Source organism: Rhinatrema bivittatum, chromosome 1 (assembly GCF_901001135.1).
Source record: "Rhinatrema bivittatum chromosome 1, aRhiBiv1.1, whole genome shotgun sequence".
Lineage (NCBI taxonomy): Eukaryota > Metazoa > Chordata > Amphibia > Gymnophiona > Rhinatrematidae > Rhinatrema > Rhinatrema bivittatum.
This window is the reverse complement of record NC_042615.1, coordinates 412,313,175-412,330,376: the sequence shown is the minus strand read 5'-3', so window position 1 is coordinate 412,330,376 and position 17,202 is coordinate 412,313,175. Positions and strand designations below refer to the sequence as shown.

General features: G+C 43.2%; 1 protein-coding gene across 1 annotated transcript in view; it reads right to left on the bottom strand.

Annotated features, from left to right (window-relative positions):
• LOC115092073 (sialic acid synthase-like) overlaps positions 1-17,202 on the bottom strand; it is a 221,561-nt gene that overhangs the window by 127,650 nt on the left and 76,709 nt on the right. The window contains exon 3 of the mRNA XM_029602571.1: positions 11,292-11,391. Within this exon, the coding sequence (XP_029458431.1) occupies positions 11,292-11,391 (100 nt within the window). The remainder of the gene's footprint in view (positions 1-11,291; positions 11,392-17,202) is intronic.

Below are 17,202 nucleotides of genomic sequence, written 5' to 3'. Positions count from 1 at the left end.
GTTCTTTTATTTGAGACAGTGAGCTTTTCTCCAAAAAAGGTGCTCCCCTAGACCTAGGACATTCGCTAACTTTTCATGAACATGGTCTTGAATGCTGCTGGATTTTAACTAGGCCATGTGTCGATCTCTGATTGAAGCAGATGAGATACATGATATGGCATCAAATGATTCATAAATGAAGCAAAGATGCTGTTATATGCACTCTTTCATATCTAAAAGTAGTTGAAGATAAATCATTTCCGCCTTCAGTAGGCTGAAAAGGTTTTAGGTTTTTTTTAAATTTTTTTTTAAATGTAGTCATACAGATTCTGCACCATATAAAACAGAGGAGTAGAGATGCAAGCAGTTAGCATGAAGCTTTACTACACTTTCTTTCCAAAGTTGTCAAGCAACCTATGGTCTTTTCCTGGAGGTGAATGTAAATAAATCCTTGTTTTCTTTGCTTTATTTACAGTGGATTTTACAGCAAAGGAATAAGGAGGTAATTGGACTATTCCAAACCCAGGTGATTTTTTATTTTACTCTTTGCTTTACTTTCTCGCTTTAGAAATGCATGAGAAAGGGGATGACGTCATCCTGAGAGGTTGCTTATATCCTGCTCTCTCCCTAGGAGCCAGCAATAATCTCAGTAATCCTGCCAAGAATCAAGGCTCTAATAAGCAATACCGATAATACAAATTAGCAGCTTTTATGGACAATTTCGTCATTAAAAATGTCAAGCAAAATAACCAGATCAAAGAGAACATGAACAGACAAACCAAAGTCTGCTGGAGACAAAATGGCACCGGAGATAAGCCCCTCCGCCAAGGGGATCTCGACGCGAACATCTGAGAGCTAACCTGGAGCAATCACAGACCAGTTGCAAAAGCTTCAGCCCTCTATAGATGAGCTGAAACATAAGATGGAGAATTACTCCACCCCATTTCTTCCATGGTGGGTTGTCACTTCTGTGACATGTCAGGGGATTGCTGGCCTGCCACCTGACTGGTAGAAGGGACTAAGGGCGTGGGGTGACACTGCTCCTTTTCAATCACTTTACGCTGCCTGGAAAAAGGGGTCCCCCTGACTTGTACTGCCACCATCCCCAGATGGCAGTACTGTTATTGGGTGTTGCCTCTTCATATGATGCAGCTTGCCAAAATTAGATAGATGTCCCATTTGCTTGCCTCTAATAGCCCTGCCACAATAATTACACTGAGAAAAACATGGGTCCTCCATCACTTTAAAGTGGCTCCAGATCGCAGATGTCTTTAGTGATCCTCCCTTCTGTATAGTCTTTGGGGTGGATGCTGGCACTGGAGCTGAAGTAGTGGGTGCACCCTGAGAAGCAATGCCAGGGGCATCAGTCACACTGTGCCTGCGCTGACTGCTCTTCCTCCTCATCATCATCAGTTTCATCTGTCCCCTGCTGCACTGAAGTGGAGGCTAAGACAGGACGAACGAATCCTCCTAAAACTTCATCAGCTATTATTTCTTCTGTTTCTGATGAGAATCCCACACAAGATGATTCTTCATCGGAATCAGAAGCAAACAGTGCCTGCGCTACATTGTCAATGCTAAGTCGAGACTGCTGTCCCACTGCTACTTTTGGGTGTCAACATTTTGTCTTGCATGACTCAGCCTTCCCTTTCCTCACCTCCAAAACTACAGGGTCAGAAACAGGTGGTGGCGATGCATCATGTTTAGATTTAATTTTTTTTCCCAGATGGAACTTCCTGCCCTTCTAGAGATTTTAGATTGTAACAGGTCCCTTTTTAACTTTAATGGGAGACTGGCACTCCCTTTTGAGGTGTCTCCTCTCCCAGTCCCAATCACCTGACCACATCTAGCTTTCCCCGACATAATGGATTTAATGTCACTGCCTACTAGGGATTTCAATTAAAAGAATTATTTCCAAAAGAGGTCCACTGGGGATTTTGCTTCAGCGAGCACCGGTGTACCAATATACGTGAGTCTGCAAAACTGGCTGCCCACAGCAGTACCTTGATGTGCACTAATGTAATGTATGTGCACACAACAAAGTGGTACCTACAAAACAGGCCCACTGGGGATTTGGCTTCACAGAGCACCACTGTTCCAATATACGATTATACGTGAGCCTGCAAAACTGGCTGTCCACAGGGATAGTGCCTTGATGTGCACTAATGTAATGTATGTGCACACACCAAGCTTGTAACTGCAAAAGAGGCCCACTGGGGATTTGGCTTCACAGAGCACCACTGTCCCAATATACGCGAGTCTGCAAAACTGCCTAGCCACAGGCACAGTGCCTTGATGTGCACTAATGTAATGTATGTGCACACACCAAGCTTATAACTGCAAGAGAGGCCCACTGGGGATTTGGCTTCACAGAGCACCGCTGTACCAATATATGTGAGTCTGCAAAACTGCCCGATGCCCAGTGCACTGCCTTGCCTTCTTGGATTAAAAGAGCACAGAGAGACTGAGTTCAATAAAAAAAAAAAACCCTTGCTTGGCACAGTAACAAAATCGATGAAATCTCTTTTCCAATAGCAATTCTGTCAAACTAGCTAGAAACTGAATATATCTCCCACCCACAACACCCAAATGCTGCTTGCAACCTATCCCAGGGGGTAAAATAAGCAGCAAAATGCCACTGCTAGTGCTAGCAGCTTCTCTCAGTGGCACAGAGAAACCGTCTCAGATCAATAAGAAAATCTGCAGTCAATAAAAAAACAAAAACAGGGCGAGTAGCTGGCACTGCAGCCAAATGCAGCCAAATGCAGAACAAATATGTTTTTCTATCGAAGTAGCTAGCCTAGCTAGCAATTGAATACAGATTTGAGAACTCAAATTAGCTCTGAGTGCAGTCACCTTCCGCAGACCACCTCCCCAGACCTCCTCTGCAAAGAAAGCGCATGGCATGCTGCGTGCTTAAATATATATAGTGCTGTGTCATCAGCAAAATTGTCACCAACCACCGAGTGAGAGTGCGATTGGCTGCATTTCCAAAATTCTTACCGCTGATATGTTGCAACTTGTCTGACCCACTCTATGACAGGGCTGTGAGGTCACTGATGACTCACAGGAAAGGGCTGGTTTTTGGCTATGGATACACCCAAATAGCATTCTCCTATTACAAACGGCCGCTTAGAAATCACTGCGAGCGCGCCAAAAGAATAAAATGTATGATATGTTTTATTCGTGAGGGATCGCAATACCTTTCGCGTACCCACGAATACAACGAATATGGACCTATACGTTGCAGATTGCCAATGCGCTGCAAACGAATGCACACTCCTAGTGCTTGGGGACCCATGACAGGATTGCTACATTCTGTTTCTTAATTTATCACAGTGACCAGGTACATCCAGTGACTTCTTGTTGAAATTACCTTGGATGCTATTTGCCCTGAGCCACATCTTATGCAAAGCTCCGGTCTAAGCTGACATGTGGAAAACAGTTGAAAAGTTCATAGATAAGAACATAAGAACATAAGAAAATGCCATACTGGGTCAGAACAAGGGTCCATCAAGCCCAGCATCCTGTTTCAAACAGTGGCCAATCCAGGCCATAAGAACCTGGCAAGTACCCAAAAACTAAGTCTATTCTATGTAACCATTGCTAATGGCAGTGGCTATTCTCTAAGTGAACTTAATAGCAGGTAATGGACTTCTCCTCCAAGAACTTATCCAATCCTTTTTTTAAACACAGCTATACTAACTGCACGAACCACATTCTCTGGCAACAAATTCCAGAGTTTAATTGTGCGTTGAGTAAAAAAGAACTTTCTCCGATTAGTTTTAAATGTGCCCCATGCTAACTTCATGGAGTGTCCCCTAGTCTTTCTACTATCCGAAAGAGTAAATAACCGATTCACATCTACCCGTTCTAGACCTCTCATGATTTTAAACACCTCTATCATATCCCCCCTCAGTCGTCTCTTCTCCAAGCTGAAAAGTCCTAACCTCTTTAGTCTTTCCTCAAAGGGGAGCTGTTCCATTCCCCTTATCATTTTGGTAGCCCTTCTCTGTACCTTCTCCATCGCAATTATATCTTTTTTGAGATGCGGTGACCAGAATTGTACACAGTATTCAAGGTGCGGTCTTCACCATGGAGCGATACAGAGGCATTATGACATTTTCCGTTTTATTCATCATTCCTTTTCTAATAATTCCCAACATTCTGTTTGCTTTTTTGACTGCCGCAGCACACTGAACCGACGATTTCAATGTGTTATCCACTATGACACCTAGATCTCTTTCTTGGGTTGTAGCACCTAATATGGAACCCAACATCGTGTAATTATAGCATGGGTTATTTTTCCCTATATGCATCACCTTGCACTTATCCACATTAAATTTCATCTGCCATTTGGATGCCCAATTTTCCAGTCTCACAAGGTCTTCCTGCAATTTATCATAATCTGCTTGTGATTTAACTACTCTGAACAATTTTGTGTCATCTGCAAATTTGATTATCTCACTCGTCATATTTCTTTCCAGATCATTTATAAATATATTGAACAGTAAGGGTCCCAATACAGATCCCTGAGGCACTCCACTGTCCACTCCCTTCCACTGAGAAAATTGCCCATTTAATCCTACTCTCTGTTTCCTGTCTTTTAGCCAGTTTGCAATCCACGAAAGGACATCGCCACCTATCCCATGACTTTTTACTTTTCCTAGAAGCCTCTCATGAGGAACTTTGTCAAACGCCTTCTGAAAATCCAAGTATACTATATCTACCGGTTCACCTTTATCCACATGAAAGAACTGAGAAGGTGCTGAATGCACCCTTCCGACTGACCTGAAAAGAGAATGTGGGCAATAAAAACCTGTCTCCTGCAGACTGCAAAAAAAAAAAAAAACCCTCAGAAGAACTTGCCAAAATGTCTAGGAGCCTTATTCAGGGCAGACTGCGAACCGCAGGGAATTGGAACTCTGCAACTGACATTCAGCTTTGTGGCACTGCAGGAATATCAGACAAGTGTTTCCACTTTGTTATTGGCAAACAGACTAGGAGAGCCACTGGATCGGATGGGGCATCCAATATCTGGAGGGATCCAAAAGGTTCTAAGGAAGGGAATTTGATGGTAACAGGTGAAAGTTCAAAGGAGTTACATATGTAAAGCATATGTATGTAGGTAGATGGTTTTGAAAATCAGGCCCTAAGCCTTATTCCCATCTGTTCCACAAACCTCGAGTATGACGGGGGTTACAGTGCGATGTCAAGCGAATCCAGAAATGGGTCAGAAGATATATCCGTAGAACCTTGTCATGAAGGAAAGTGTTTACTAACTAACCCAGGATTTCAGGATGATGAAGATGAACCAAGGGGATCTGCCGGCAGCTTTAGAGGGGGGAAAAGAAATCCCAGTCAACCACTTCTAAACAGTCTTACTCTGCTGCGATTTGTGTGAGAAGATCCAGATCCCAGTATCAAGGATTCTGAGAAAGTGTTCTCCCAAATGGGTAACATTGGGACTCTGGTCTGAGGAATGACTGTAGCAATGCTGAAAAGAATTGGATTATTCCTTCTGTCTCCTTGAATAACCAGGCAGAAAAAAAAATGTTTGTACTCTACCTGTGTTAAGTATTAAGATTTGCCACAAAATGAGCTACTGAATTGCCCACAGTTTCACCTGTGTTGAATGAACTTAATATGGGCAAAAATAGCTTTTGACATTTGCTACGATGTCACATTTATCTTCAGACTTCTTGAGTGACTGATGTGCTCTCTGACCTAAGAGAACTGGCGTGCCTAATTAGGAACTCTTGGCTATCAGCTGGACCAGACAGTATGCATCCTAGGGTACTGAAGGAACTCAAAAATGAAATTTCTGATCTATTAGTTAAAATTTGTAACCTATCATTAAAATCATCCATTGTACCTGAAGATTGGAGGGTGGCCAATGTAACCCCAATATTTAAAAAAGGCTCCAGGCATGATCCGGGTAACTATAGACCAGTGAGCCTTACTTCAGTGCCAGGAAAAATAGTGGAAACTATTCTCAAGATCAAAATCGTAGAGCATATAGAAAGACATGATTTAATGGAACACAGTCAACACGAATTTACCCAAGGGAAGTCTTGCCTAACAAATCTGCTTCATTTCTTTGAAAGGATTAATAAACTTGTGGATAAAGGTGAACCGGTAGATATAGAGTATTTGGATTTTCAAAAAGGCGTTTGACAAAGTCCCTCATGAGAGGCTTCTACGAAAACCAAAAAGTCATGGGATAGGAGGCAATGTCCTTTCGTGGATTATAAACTGGTTAAAAGACAGGAAACAGAGAGAAGGATTAAATGGTCAATTTTCTCAGTGGAAAAGGGTAAACAGTGGAGTGCCTCAGGGATCTGTACTTGGACCGGTGCTTTTCAATATATACATAAATGATCAGGAAAGAAATACGATGAGTGAGGTTATCAAATTTGCGGATGATACAAAATTATTCAGAATAGTTAAATCACAATCAGACTGTGATACATTACAGGAGGACCTTGCAAGACTGGAAGATTGAGCATCCAAATGGCAGATGAAATTTAATGTGGATAAGTGCAAGGTGTTGCATATAGGGAAAAATAACCATTGCTGTAGTTACACGATGTTAGGTTCCATATTAGGAGCTACCACCCAGGAAAAAGATCTAGGTATCATTGTGGATTATACTTTAAAATCGTCGGCTCAGTGTGCTGCAGCAGTCAAAAAAGCAAACAGAATGTTAGGAATTATTAGGAAGGGAATGGTTAATAAAGCGGAAAATGTCATAATGCCCTTATATCGCTCCATGGTGAGACCACACCTTGAATACTGTGTACAATTCTGGTCGCCACATCTCAAAAAAGATATAGTTGCGATGGAGAAGGTACAGAGATGGGCAACCAAAATGATAAAGGGGATGGAACAGCTCCCCTATGAGGAAAGGCTAAAGAAGTTAGGGCTGTTCAGCTTGGAGAAGAGACGGTTGAGGGGGGATATGATAGAGGTCTTTAAGATCATGAGAGGTCTTGAATGAGTAGAGGTGAATCGGTTATTTACACTTTCGAACAATAGAAGGACTAGGGGCATTCCATGAAGTTAGCAAGTAGCACATTTAAGACTAATCAGAGAAAATTCTTTTTCACTCAACACACAATAAAGCTCTGGAATTTGTTGCCAGAGGATGTGGTTAGTGCAGTTAGTGTAGCTGGGTTCAAAAAAGGTTTGAATAAGTTCTTGGAGGAGAAGTCCATTAACGGCTATTAATCAAGTTTACTTAAGGAATAGCCAATGCTATTAATTGCATCAGTAGCATGGGATCTTCTTAGTGTCTGGATAATTGCCAGGTTCTTGTGGCCTGGTTTGGCCTCTGTTGGAAACAGGATGCTGGGCTTGATGGACCCTTGGTCTGACCCAGGATGGTAATTTCTTATGTTCCTAATAAATGAGGGCTTGGGTAACTGAAGAGTGTTAAGATAAGTCCTTCAACAGGAGCTGCATACACCTTCTCCTCCTGGAAATATGAACTGCCTGGATGCTTTGTTTGCTTCAAGTGCCTTGATGCTTCTGTGCTTTTAATGTGTCAAGTACCTCGAGGCATTGAAAGCCTTGATGCAGTGAGTGAGCAATGCATACATTAGTGCACATTTGGTTGAGCTTGTCCCGCCTTGCGTCATGTGTCAAGTGCATCCCTCAATATGCCATGCACATCCAGCAGTGAACCACACATCAAATACATCCAACAATGCTGACTTGTATTTTCTCAACCCGGGTTTCAGCAAATGTAACCCTTGACCCCATGGCTCTGATGTAGGCCTATGGGGGAGTGAATGAGGAGCTCCTACTCAACCCATTTCCCGGCAAAGCAGATAACGCTGCACTGTGGGAGGAAGGATCCACTGTCGCCTCTAAGAGACTTGCAGTGTCTCTGTGCATTGCACTATTGAATGATGAGAACAAGGATACATCCACCAGCATCTCCGGAGCAATCAGGAATATCATACCATGAGGAACCTCATCTTATCATGAATGGCGGTCTTCACCATTTCAAGGAGGCACAATATATATATTTTTTGTAGCACCAAAAAGTTCTGTAATGTGTGCAGCAGGCAGCAAGGCAACAAAATGAGGACAACTAAGAAAAAAACAAATTTCAAAAGATTCTGGAAAGATAGAGTACACTTCTAGGCTATGCTCTGTCAAAAACAGACTGAAGAGACGCTCAAGACAACGGCCGCGCAGAAACTCTCGCACATACTCCGTAGAGCTCACAGCTCTACTAGCCTGGAGAGACAAGTCTGTTTGGTGCCACCGAATGACGTTACTCATAGATCATGTCTAATTCAGTCCACTACAGAAAATCCATGATTAAATATGATCAGAAGAAGAAATAACTAAAATTCTCTACTAATGATATCGTGTCTGTTTTGGATATAATTCAGAAGACTTACATAATATATATTATATTCTTTGTTAAGCATGATGGAGGCAATAACCAAATTACTCATGGTCCGGCAAAACCTGCAGGTAGTTTTGCTTTGATTATTGTCCCCTGAAAAGTGCATGCACAAATGTCTCTTTTTGTATATATATATATATATATATATATTATTTTTTAAGGCAAGACTATGTACATAGTTACCTCCCTGACCTAATTTCCCCACAACATCAAAAAAAAATAAAAATAAAATAAAAAAAAAAAAAAATATATATATATATATATATATATACACACACAGGTAAAAGTATAAAAATTGTTGACATACGTGTATTTTTATCCACATAGAAGGTGGGTAATAATCAAATAGCTCATTTCCACAAGTAAAGCAGTGTTTTTACCCATGGAAATGGTTTTTGTTATTGTTCTCAATGTGGTTGTGAATAAAAATGGAATTGACCTGGATCACTTGGTAATTTGCCTGCCTAGTGTAAAGGTAGCAGACCTCATGCACTGCACAGATTTTTGGCAGTGCTGAGGGGGAGCCAGCAGTCATGGTCAATGTGGGTACCAATGACATAGGAAGGTGCAGGAGAGAGGTTCTAGAGGCTAAATTTAGGCTCTTAGGATTAAAACTAGAATCCAAAACCTCCAGGACTGCATTCTCAGAAATGTTCCCAGCTCCATGATCAGGACCCCAGTGGCAAGCTAAGCTCTAGAGAATCCTTATGTGGATGAGATTGGTGCAGAGAGGAGGGCTTCAGCTTCATTAGGAACTAGGCAATATTTTAAGCGAGAGGTAACATTTCAGAAGAATGGGCTCCATCGAAACCAAAATGGAACCCGGTTGCTGGCACAAATTAAAAAGAAGATAGAACAATTTTTAAACTAGATCATGGAGAAAATCCGACAATTGCTCAGTAACACAAAGGGCTTTTTATGATGTTTTGTGCGAAATAAAGAACTCCTGGTATTCACCGATCCTCTTACCATTAGAAAGGGGCATTCAGAGTGCCCAACAACGAAGATATAGAAAAAGCCGAATCCAAATTACTGTACCTGAAATCAATAGCAGTGAGTGGGTTATAAAAAAGAATACATTTAGATGTCTGCATGCAAATGCCAGAAGGGTTAAACATAAGATGGGAAAGTTAGAATATAAGACACTAGATGAAGATATTGCTATAATAGGCATCTCAGAAACCTGGTGGAAAATGGACAACCAATGGGACACAATGATATCAATGTAGAAAATATATCAAAATGACAAAGCAGGCAGAAGTGGTAGAGGTATGGCACTATATATTAAGGATTCCATAGAGTCAAATACAAATTTCACAGGACAACAAATTGCTCCCTGGAATCTCCACTGGTTGAAATTAAATGTGCGATGGGGAGGAACAAGGTAGTGGAAACTTACTACTGTTCCCTGCACCAGGATGGTAATACAGATTGTGAAATGCTAACAGAGATTAGATGGCTAACAAATGTGCAAACACAACAGGAGATTTCAATTACTCCAAAATTGATTGGAGGGAATATTTCATCAGAGTATGACAGTGAGGTTAAGATCCTAGACACCATAAATGAGGACTTCATCAAGCAATTGCTCCAATAAAAGGGGGTATGACTTTAGATCTAGTTTTTAGTGGAAAGCAGGATTGAGTGCAATGTATAATGGTGGTGGAGCCACTTGGAAATTGTGATCATAATACAGTCAAATTTGAGATAATCACTGGAGGAAAACTAATTAATAAAACTACTACAGAAACATACAACTTTAAAATGATTAATAAATGAGACTAGGTAGAAAGAATTTAAAAGGAACAATGACAGGGGTTAAAGCTTGTATGAGGTATGGAAGCCCAGATAAAATGCATTGTACAAATGAAAAAAGGTCAAAAGAAGAAGAAACATCTCCCACACTAACAAAGCAGTGCTGTGAAATAGGTTATCAAAGTCAAAAAGGCAATCTTTAAAACAAGGAATGCAGGACCTAACAAATAAAACAGGAAGGGACATAAGTATGGACAAATTAATAAAAGAGGCCAAGAGAGGACAGATTTGCCATGGGGTAGAAACTAATAAAAGCTTTTTCAAGTATATTAAAAACAGGAAACCTGTGAGAGAATCAGACTGGGGCAGCCCTGGATTTATCAATAGGCACCCATTATGCCTATATCTAGGGTGGCAAACATTTAGGGACAGCAGGCTAGCTAAAATGTACTGCCTTCCAGCTCTCCTGAATCTTTTTCAGCAGTGAACAGCCTCTGCTACCCTGTGACAGACTCTTACAGGGGCTGGAGGGGCAAGGGGGTCAGAGAGGGTAAAAAGCACCCAAAGTACCCGAGGCAGCAAAATCTTAAATCCATCCCTGACTGGGGGTTAAAGGAGTACTGAGGAGGATAAGTACATAGCAGAAAGACTAAACAAATTATTTGCTTTGGTCTTTACTGTGTAAGATGATGTGGGCATATCCACATCAGAACCACTCCTTGTAGGTGATGATTCGGAAGAATTGAAATAAATCAATGTGAATCTTGAAGAGGTGCTAGAGCAAACAGTAGCTAACAGAGCTACTGTTAGCCCTGATCCATGGACCTAAATGAACTGAAAAGCAAAATTGCAGACTAGTTAATTTGCAACATATCATTGTAAAAGGCCCCGGAACTGAGGCCAATGTAACACCCATATCAAAAAAACTGTAGGGGCAGGGAGAGAGAGAGAGAGAGATAGATAAGCAGTGGGTACAACTGAATTTACAAGATTAGATTATAAAAATAAAACATATTAGGGGTTATTAAAGTAGTTCCAAAAGAAAAAAATGTCTGTAAGTGGCAGCTAGTACCGACTGTGTATAAAGCTACCATATTTATAAAAATAAAGAATCAAAATGGAACAGGTCACTCACCCTTTTTTGCTGTTTTTTCCAAATATGGAAAGTTGTTTGTGTCCCCAGATCCAACTTTAAAAAATGGGACATCCAGTTCATGCAGAAATTCTACAGCCATCTAGGATAAAACACAAGTTTTAAATGAATAAGAAACACTGTCAAACACAAAATGCATCCAGGATTAGGTTTTAGTGAGCAGCCCAGGAAATATGGAATAGTCTCCTATTAGAACTGCAACAAGTAAATTATGTTAAAAGCTTTAAGAAGCTTCTAAACTGTTTAAAGCTGTGTACTGCATTAATAGTTAAAGACTGGATCAGTCTTGGTAGCAGAATAGAGCGAAAGAATTTGACAGTTGCATTTTAATAATTCTGTTCTAAATATAGGGCAAATAGTTTATTTTCCACAGGTCTGTTTTAAGACTTTTTATTCATATTTCTGTTTAAACCTGCATGAATAGGTAGTCAGAAAGGCAGGCAAAAAACAGAAGTTTGTGTGTTTTGTATTTCCCAACAGTCCCACCCACCCTCAGCTCATCCTTTAATCTACAGGCAGGTCACACTAACATTACAAAAATAATAATTTAATCAACCTTTTAACTTAAATTCAGAAACTCACCACACCTTATTGAGAGTTTAATCATTCCCATTTAGGTCACCACAAAATATATTTGAATACACTGATACATTTAAAGGACTCTAATTGTACGCAGTCCTACTCCCATAGGAACCTAGAACTTAGCTAGAAACTGAACAAATTTAATATGACGTCAGCAGTCCAGCAGCAAGAGGAAGGTCTCCCAGTCTTTTGCATAGAGTTTCACATGTATGATTTTTTTTTACCCACCGGCGAGAAATTGTTCGTGTGCATCCAATGCAAAGAGCTCCTGTCTCTCAGAGAACGAGTCCGATCTATGGAGGCTAGAGTAGCAGACCTGGAGGAGCTGAGGCAGACAGAGGTATAATAGATAAGGTCTTCATGGACATAGTAGCCAAGTCCCAACACCAGTCTGACAGCCCTGGTGCTGCCTTGGAGAAGGAAGGTCTCATGATCGAAGAGCCTCAACCTGGTGCAGCAGGAAATGATCCTGTAGCAAGGAGTATCCAGGTGGTGCATTGTCCTCTCGGGCTATTGCCCAAGAGGGAAGGGTTAGGTTGGCAGTTATAGTTGGTGATTCAATTATTAGGAATGTAGACAGGAGGATGGCTAGTGGGAGTCAGGATCACCTGGGTAACATGCCTACCTGGTGCGAAGGTGGCGGACTTCACGCATCACCTAGATAGGATTTTAGACAGTGCTGGGGAGGAGCCAGCTGTCGTGGTCCATGTGGGCACCAACATAAGAAAATGTGGGAGGGAGGTTCTGGAAGTCAAATGTAGGCTCCTAGGTTGAAAGCTGAAATCCAGAACCGCCAGGGTAGCATTCACTGAAATGCTCCCCGTTCCACGTGCAGGTCACCAGAGGCAGGCAGAGCTCCGGAGTCTCAATGCGTGGATGAGACGATGGTGCAAAGAAGAGGGATTCAGTTTTGTTAGGAACTGGGGAACCTTTTGGGGAAGGGGGGAGTCTTTTCCAAAGGGGTGGACTCCACCTTTACCAGGGTGGAACCAGGCTGCTGGCGCTAACCTTTAAAAAAGAGATAGAGCAGCTTTTAAACTAAATCAAAGGGGAAAGCAGACAATCACTCAACAGTGCATGGTTCGGAGGGAGGCATCTTCGAAGGATACTAATGAAGCATTAGAATTAGGGCATCCCAATAAAATAATAAGAAATGTGGTTCAAGTGCCCATTATTAAAAATTCACCTGAGTTTAAAGATTCCAATTTATTCCTGTCAACTGAAAAGCAGATGTTAATACAAACAAAAACACACTTTGAAATGCTTGCATGCTAATGCCAGAAGTCTACAAAGTAAGATGGGAGAATTAGAATGTATGGCAGTGAATGACAGACTTAATTGGCATCTCAGAGACATGATGAAAAGAGGATAACCAATGGCATAGTGCTATACCAGGGTACAAATTATTGTAATGACAGAGAGGAGCATCTTCGTGGTGAGGTGGCACTTTTTTGTCTGGGATAGCATAGAGTCCAACAGGATAAAAGTCCTGCATGACACTAAATGCACAGTCGAATCTTTATGGGTAGAAGTCCCTTGTGTACTGGGAACGAGAATTTACTACTATCCACCTGGCCAGATGGTGAGACGGACAGTGAAATGGTAAGAGAAATTAGGGAATTTTAACCAAATTGGTAGTGCAGTAATAATGGGAGATTTCAATTACCCCAATATTGACTGGGTAAGTGAAACATTAGGACATGCTAGAGAAATAAAGTTCCTGGATGGAATAAATGACAAGTTTAATGAGCAATTGGTTCAGGAACAGACGAGAGGGGAAACAATTTTAGATCTAATTCTCAGTGGAGCGTATAATTTGGTGAGAGGTAACGATGGTGGGGCTGCTTGGCAATAGTGATCATATGATCAAATTTGAATTAATGACTGGAAGGGGGGCAGTAAATCCATGGCTCTAGCACTAAACTTTTGAAAGGCAAACATTGATAAAATGAGAAAAAAAGTAAAAAAAAAAAAAAATTTTGGAAAGGTGCAGCTACAAAAGGTAAAAGTGTTCAACAGGCGTAGACATTGTTAAACACCATCCTAGAATCACAGTATGTATGTATTCCAAGAAAGGTGGAAGGAAGGTCAAACGATTGCTAGCATGGTTAAAAAAGTGAGGTGAAAGAGGCTATTTTAGCTAAAAGATCATCATTCAAAAAGCCCAAATTTGTGCTACTTCCTGACATAGGAGGTAGGACCCGGTTCCTCCCTGCTTGTTGACGTACCACATCGCTACCTGGTTGTCCATTTGGATTAGGATTGTTTTGTTGGACAAGCAATCCCAGAACGCCCAGAGAGCATATCTGATTGCTCAGAGCTCCAGAAAATGTATTTGATGCTGAGACTCTTCTGCCAACTAGGTTGCCTGAGTCTGCAGTTGGTTGACATGTGCTCCCCCACCCTAGAGTGGCAGCATCGGTTGTTAAGATCATCTGAGGTTCTGGAGCTTGAAATGGTAGCCCTTAGAGCAGGTGGGACTCTTGGATCCACCACGCTAGTGAGAGGCGAAGCTGCCTGGTGATATGGACAATGTTGGATATTGAATGATGTGCCTGTGACCACTGGAACTTTAATGTCCACTGCGTTACTCTCATGGCCAGATGAGCCATTGGGGTAACATGGACAGAGGACGCCACATATCCCAGCAAGACGAATACATGACAAGCTGTTGTGGTTCGGCAAGACTGTATAGCACACGCCAGCGTGTGAGCTCGGTCTCTGGGAAGAAAAGCCTTTGCCTGGATCGCATCGAGATTCGCTCCAATAGATGAGAGGATTTGAGACTGAATTAGGTGAGACTTCTGATAACTGATTAGAAATCCCAAGGATAGTAGTAGCTGCACTGTAAGACGAAGGGAGTGAAGAACCCCTGCCGGTGACCGAGCACTCAGTAACCAGTTGTCTAGATAATGATAGACGTGAGTGCCTAGTCTTCTTAAGTATGCGGCTACTACTGCCAGGCATTTCGTGAAGACACGAGGGGCTGAAGCAAGGCCAAGTGGAAGTACTCGGTACTGGAAATGCTAGTTTCCGACAAGGAATCAGAGGTACTGTTTGTGAGATGGGGTAACTGCCATGTGCATGTATGCATCTTTTAAGTCCAGAGACGAAAGACAATCCCCCTGTTGGAGAAGTGGTATTAAGAAGCCCAAGGTTACCATCCAAAACTTCTCTTTCCAAAGATGTTTGTTTAGAGCCCGAAGGTCTAATATTGGGTGAATGCCTCCCGTCTTTTCTGGAATTAAAAAGTATCGGAAGTAGAAGCTGTGTCCTCTCTGGGAAAAAGGAACCGGTTCTATGCCATTTGCTTGCAGGAGGGAAGTTATTTCCTCTTGCAGATGAGTGGTCTGAGGAGGTCTACCCCGGCCGAGGTGGAGTGTCCGACGAGATGGAGAGGAAGTTTAGGTAGTTACCTTGAGCTACGACCGACTAGACCCACCGGTCTGTGGTGCTCTTTAGCCACATGGTGGTGAAGTGGTAGAGCCGGCCACCGACAGGCAGATATGGCAGAGAGGGATGACATTCGCTTCCGAGCTGGAAGTCAAAATCCCGCAGCAGGACTAGGCTGGGCAGGAGGTTGTGCTTTCTGAGTCTGTGGCTGTCGTGGTGGAGGCTTCTGGAATGGGCGGGACGGACGAGCCCGTGCTGGTGGGGAATATCATCTCCGGGCTTTGTTCGCTTGTCGTTTCATCTCTCGCCTAAACAGCCGTTTGGGGGAGTCGAAAACTCAGCATGAGTGGCCGAGAGCTGACTCAGTGTTTCATTGTGATCCTTTAGCTGGGTCACCATCTCCTGGATCTTTTCTCCAAAGAGATTATCCCCTGTGCAGGGGAGATCAGCCAAACGATCTTGCACCTCCGGGCGGAGTTCCGAGGACTTCAGCCAAGCCCAACGCCGAGCACTGATGCCGGACGCTGACAATCGGGATGCAGTATCAAATACATCATACACCGATTTGACCTCATGTTTCCCGGCGAAGCCTTTCTTAATGATAGAGTTCAGCTGATCTTGAAGCTGCTCCAGGAGGGACTCACCAAAAGCCCTGTAATGGCTTGAAGAGATACCGATTGTACTGGGTCATATATAATTGATACGACGCAATATGTGAAATAAGCATAGCTCCGTGGAACACTCTGCGCCCTAAAGCGTCGAGGAACTTCTGCTCCTTCCTGGGTGGTGCTAAAGAATGAGGCTTTGGACGCTTGGCCCTCTTCTGGGTGGACTCCACCACCAATCGACTGATATGCAAATTGCGTCTTTTTGAAGCCAGGGGATGGCTGCATCAGATAGATCGCATCAGTCTTGCGATTCACAGGAGGATCTGTCCCAGGATGTTCCCAGTTTCGCTGCATTAAATCTAGCAGAACTTCATGGACAGGGACAGACATTTCCTTTGGAGGATCCAGGAACTGAAGTACCTCCAGCATTTTATGCCTGGAGTCCTCAGTCTGCAGCGTAAAGGGAATAGTCTCTGCCATTTCCTTAATGAAGCTAATAAAGGAGAGGTCTTCGGCGGATACTTGCGCCTTTCCTCCGGAGGTGACTACTCTGATGGGACATTGGCTGAGTCTTGGGAATCTGATGTATCATCCATCCACAGATCATATGGCTGATCCCCCGCATCCATCGGTGGTCGCAGTGGAAGAAACAGACCCCCTCCGCCAGAGGTCTTGGCACCGAAGGTATCTGTGCCAACATAGATGGTCCCGGCCTTGGCACCAATAAATCCTGATCCGGCACCGTGCGAAGTGGCATCGATGGTATCGGTGACTTTGCCGGTCTCCTCGGTGCGGGCACTCCCGAAGGCCCCGGAATGGGCTCCAGCCTCGACATGTGCTCTTCATCCAATGAGAGCGGAATGGTGTTGATTTCCTCATTGCCCCTGGCAGGGCACCGATAAGCACATCAAGCTTATCGAGGAGAAGGAGTAGCATCGGTGGCATTGGTGCCAGTTCCAGCATGGGCACCGGCGTCTGTGGTCTTGGGAGGCTTTGGACAGCCTGGACCACTGCCTCTTGCACCATCCAGTGCAATTCCTCAGGGAACCCTGGGGTGGTGAGCCCCAGGTCCGGAGTGGGAGGCATGGCGGGCAATGCCAGAGGGTCCACCGGTCTCGGTGGAGTCTCGGCAGCCGCACCCACCGAAGGTGAGGGACGCCTCGGTGCATCTGGCTTCAAGGATGATTTATGCTCAGTTCGGGTTTCCTTTTTCGGTGGCTCAAGACTCGATGACGCCACCGGTGTCCCCAAGTCGAAGGCACTGGCCTTCGATGCCTGTGCCGGTGCTTTTCACTGTGCTCAGCCTTTCC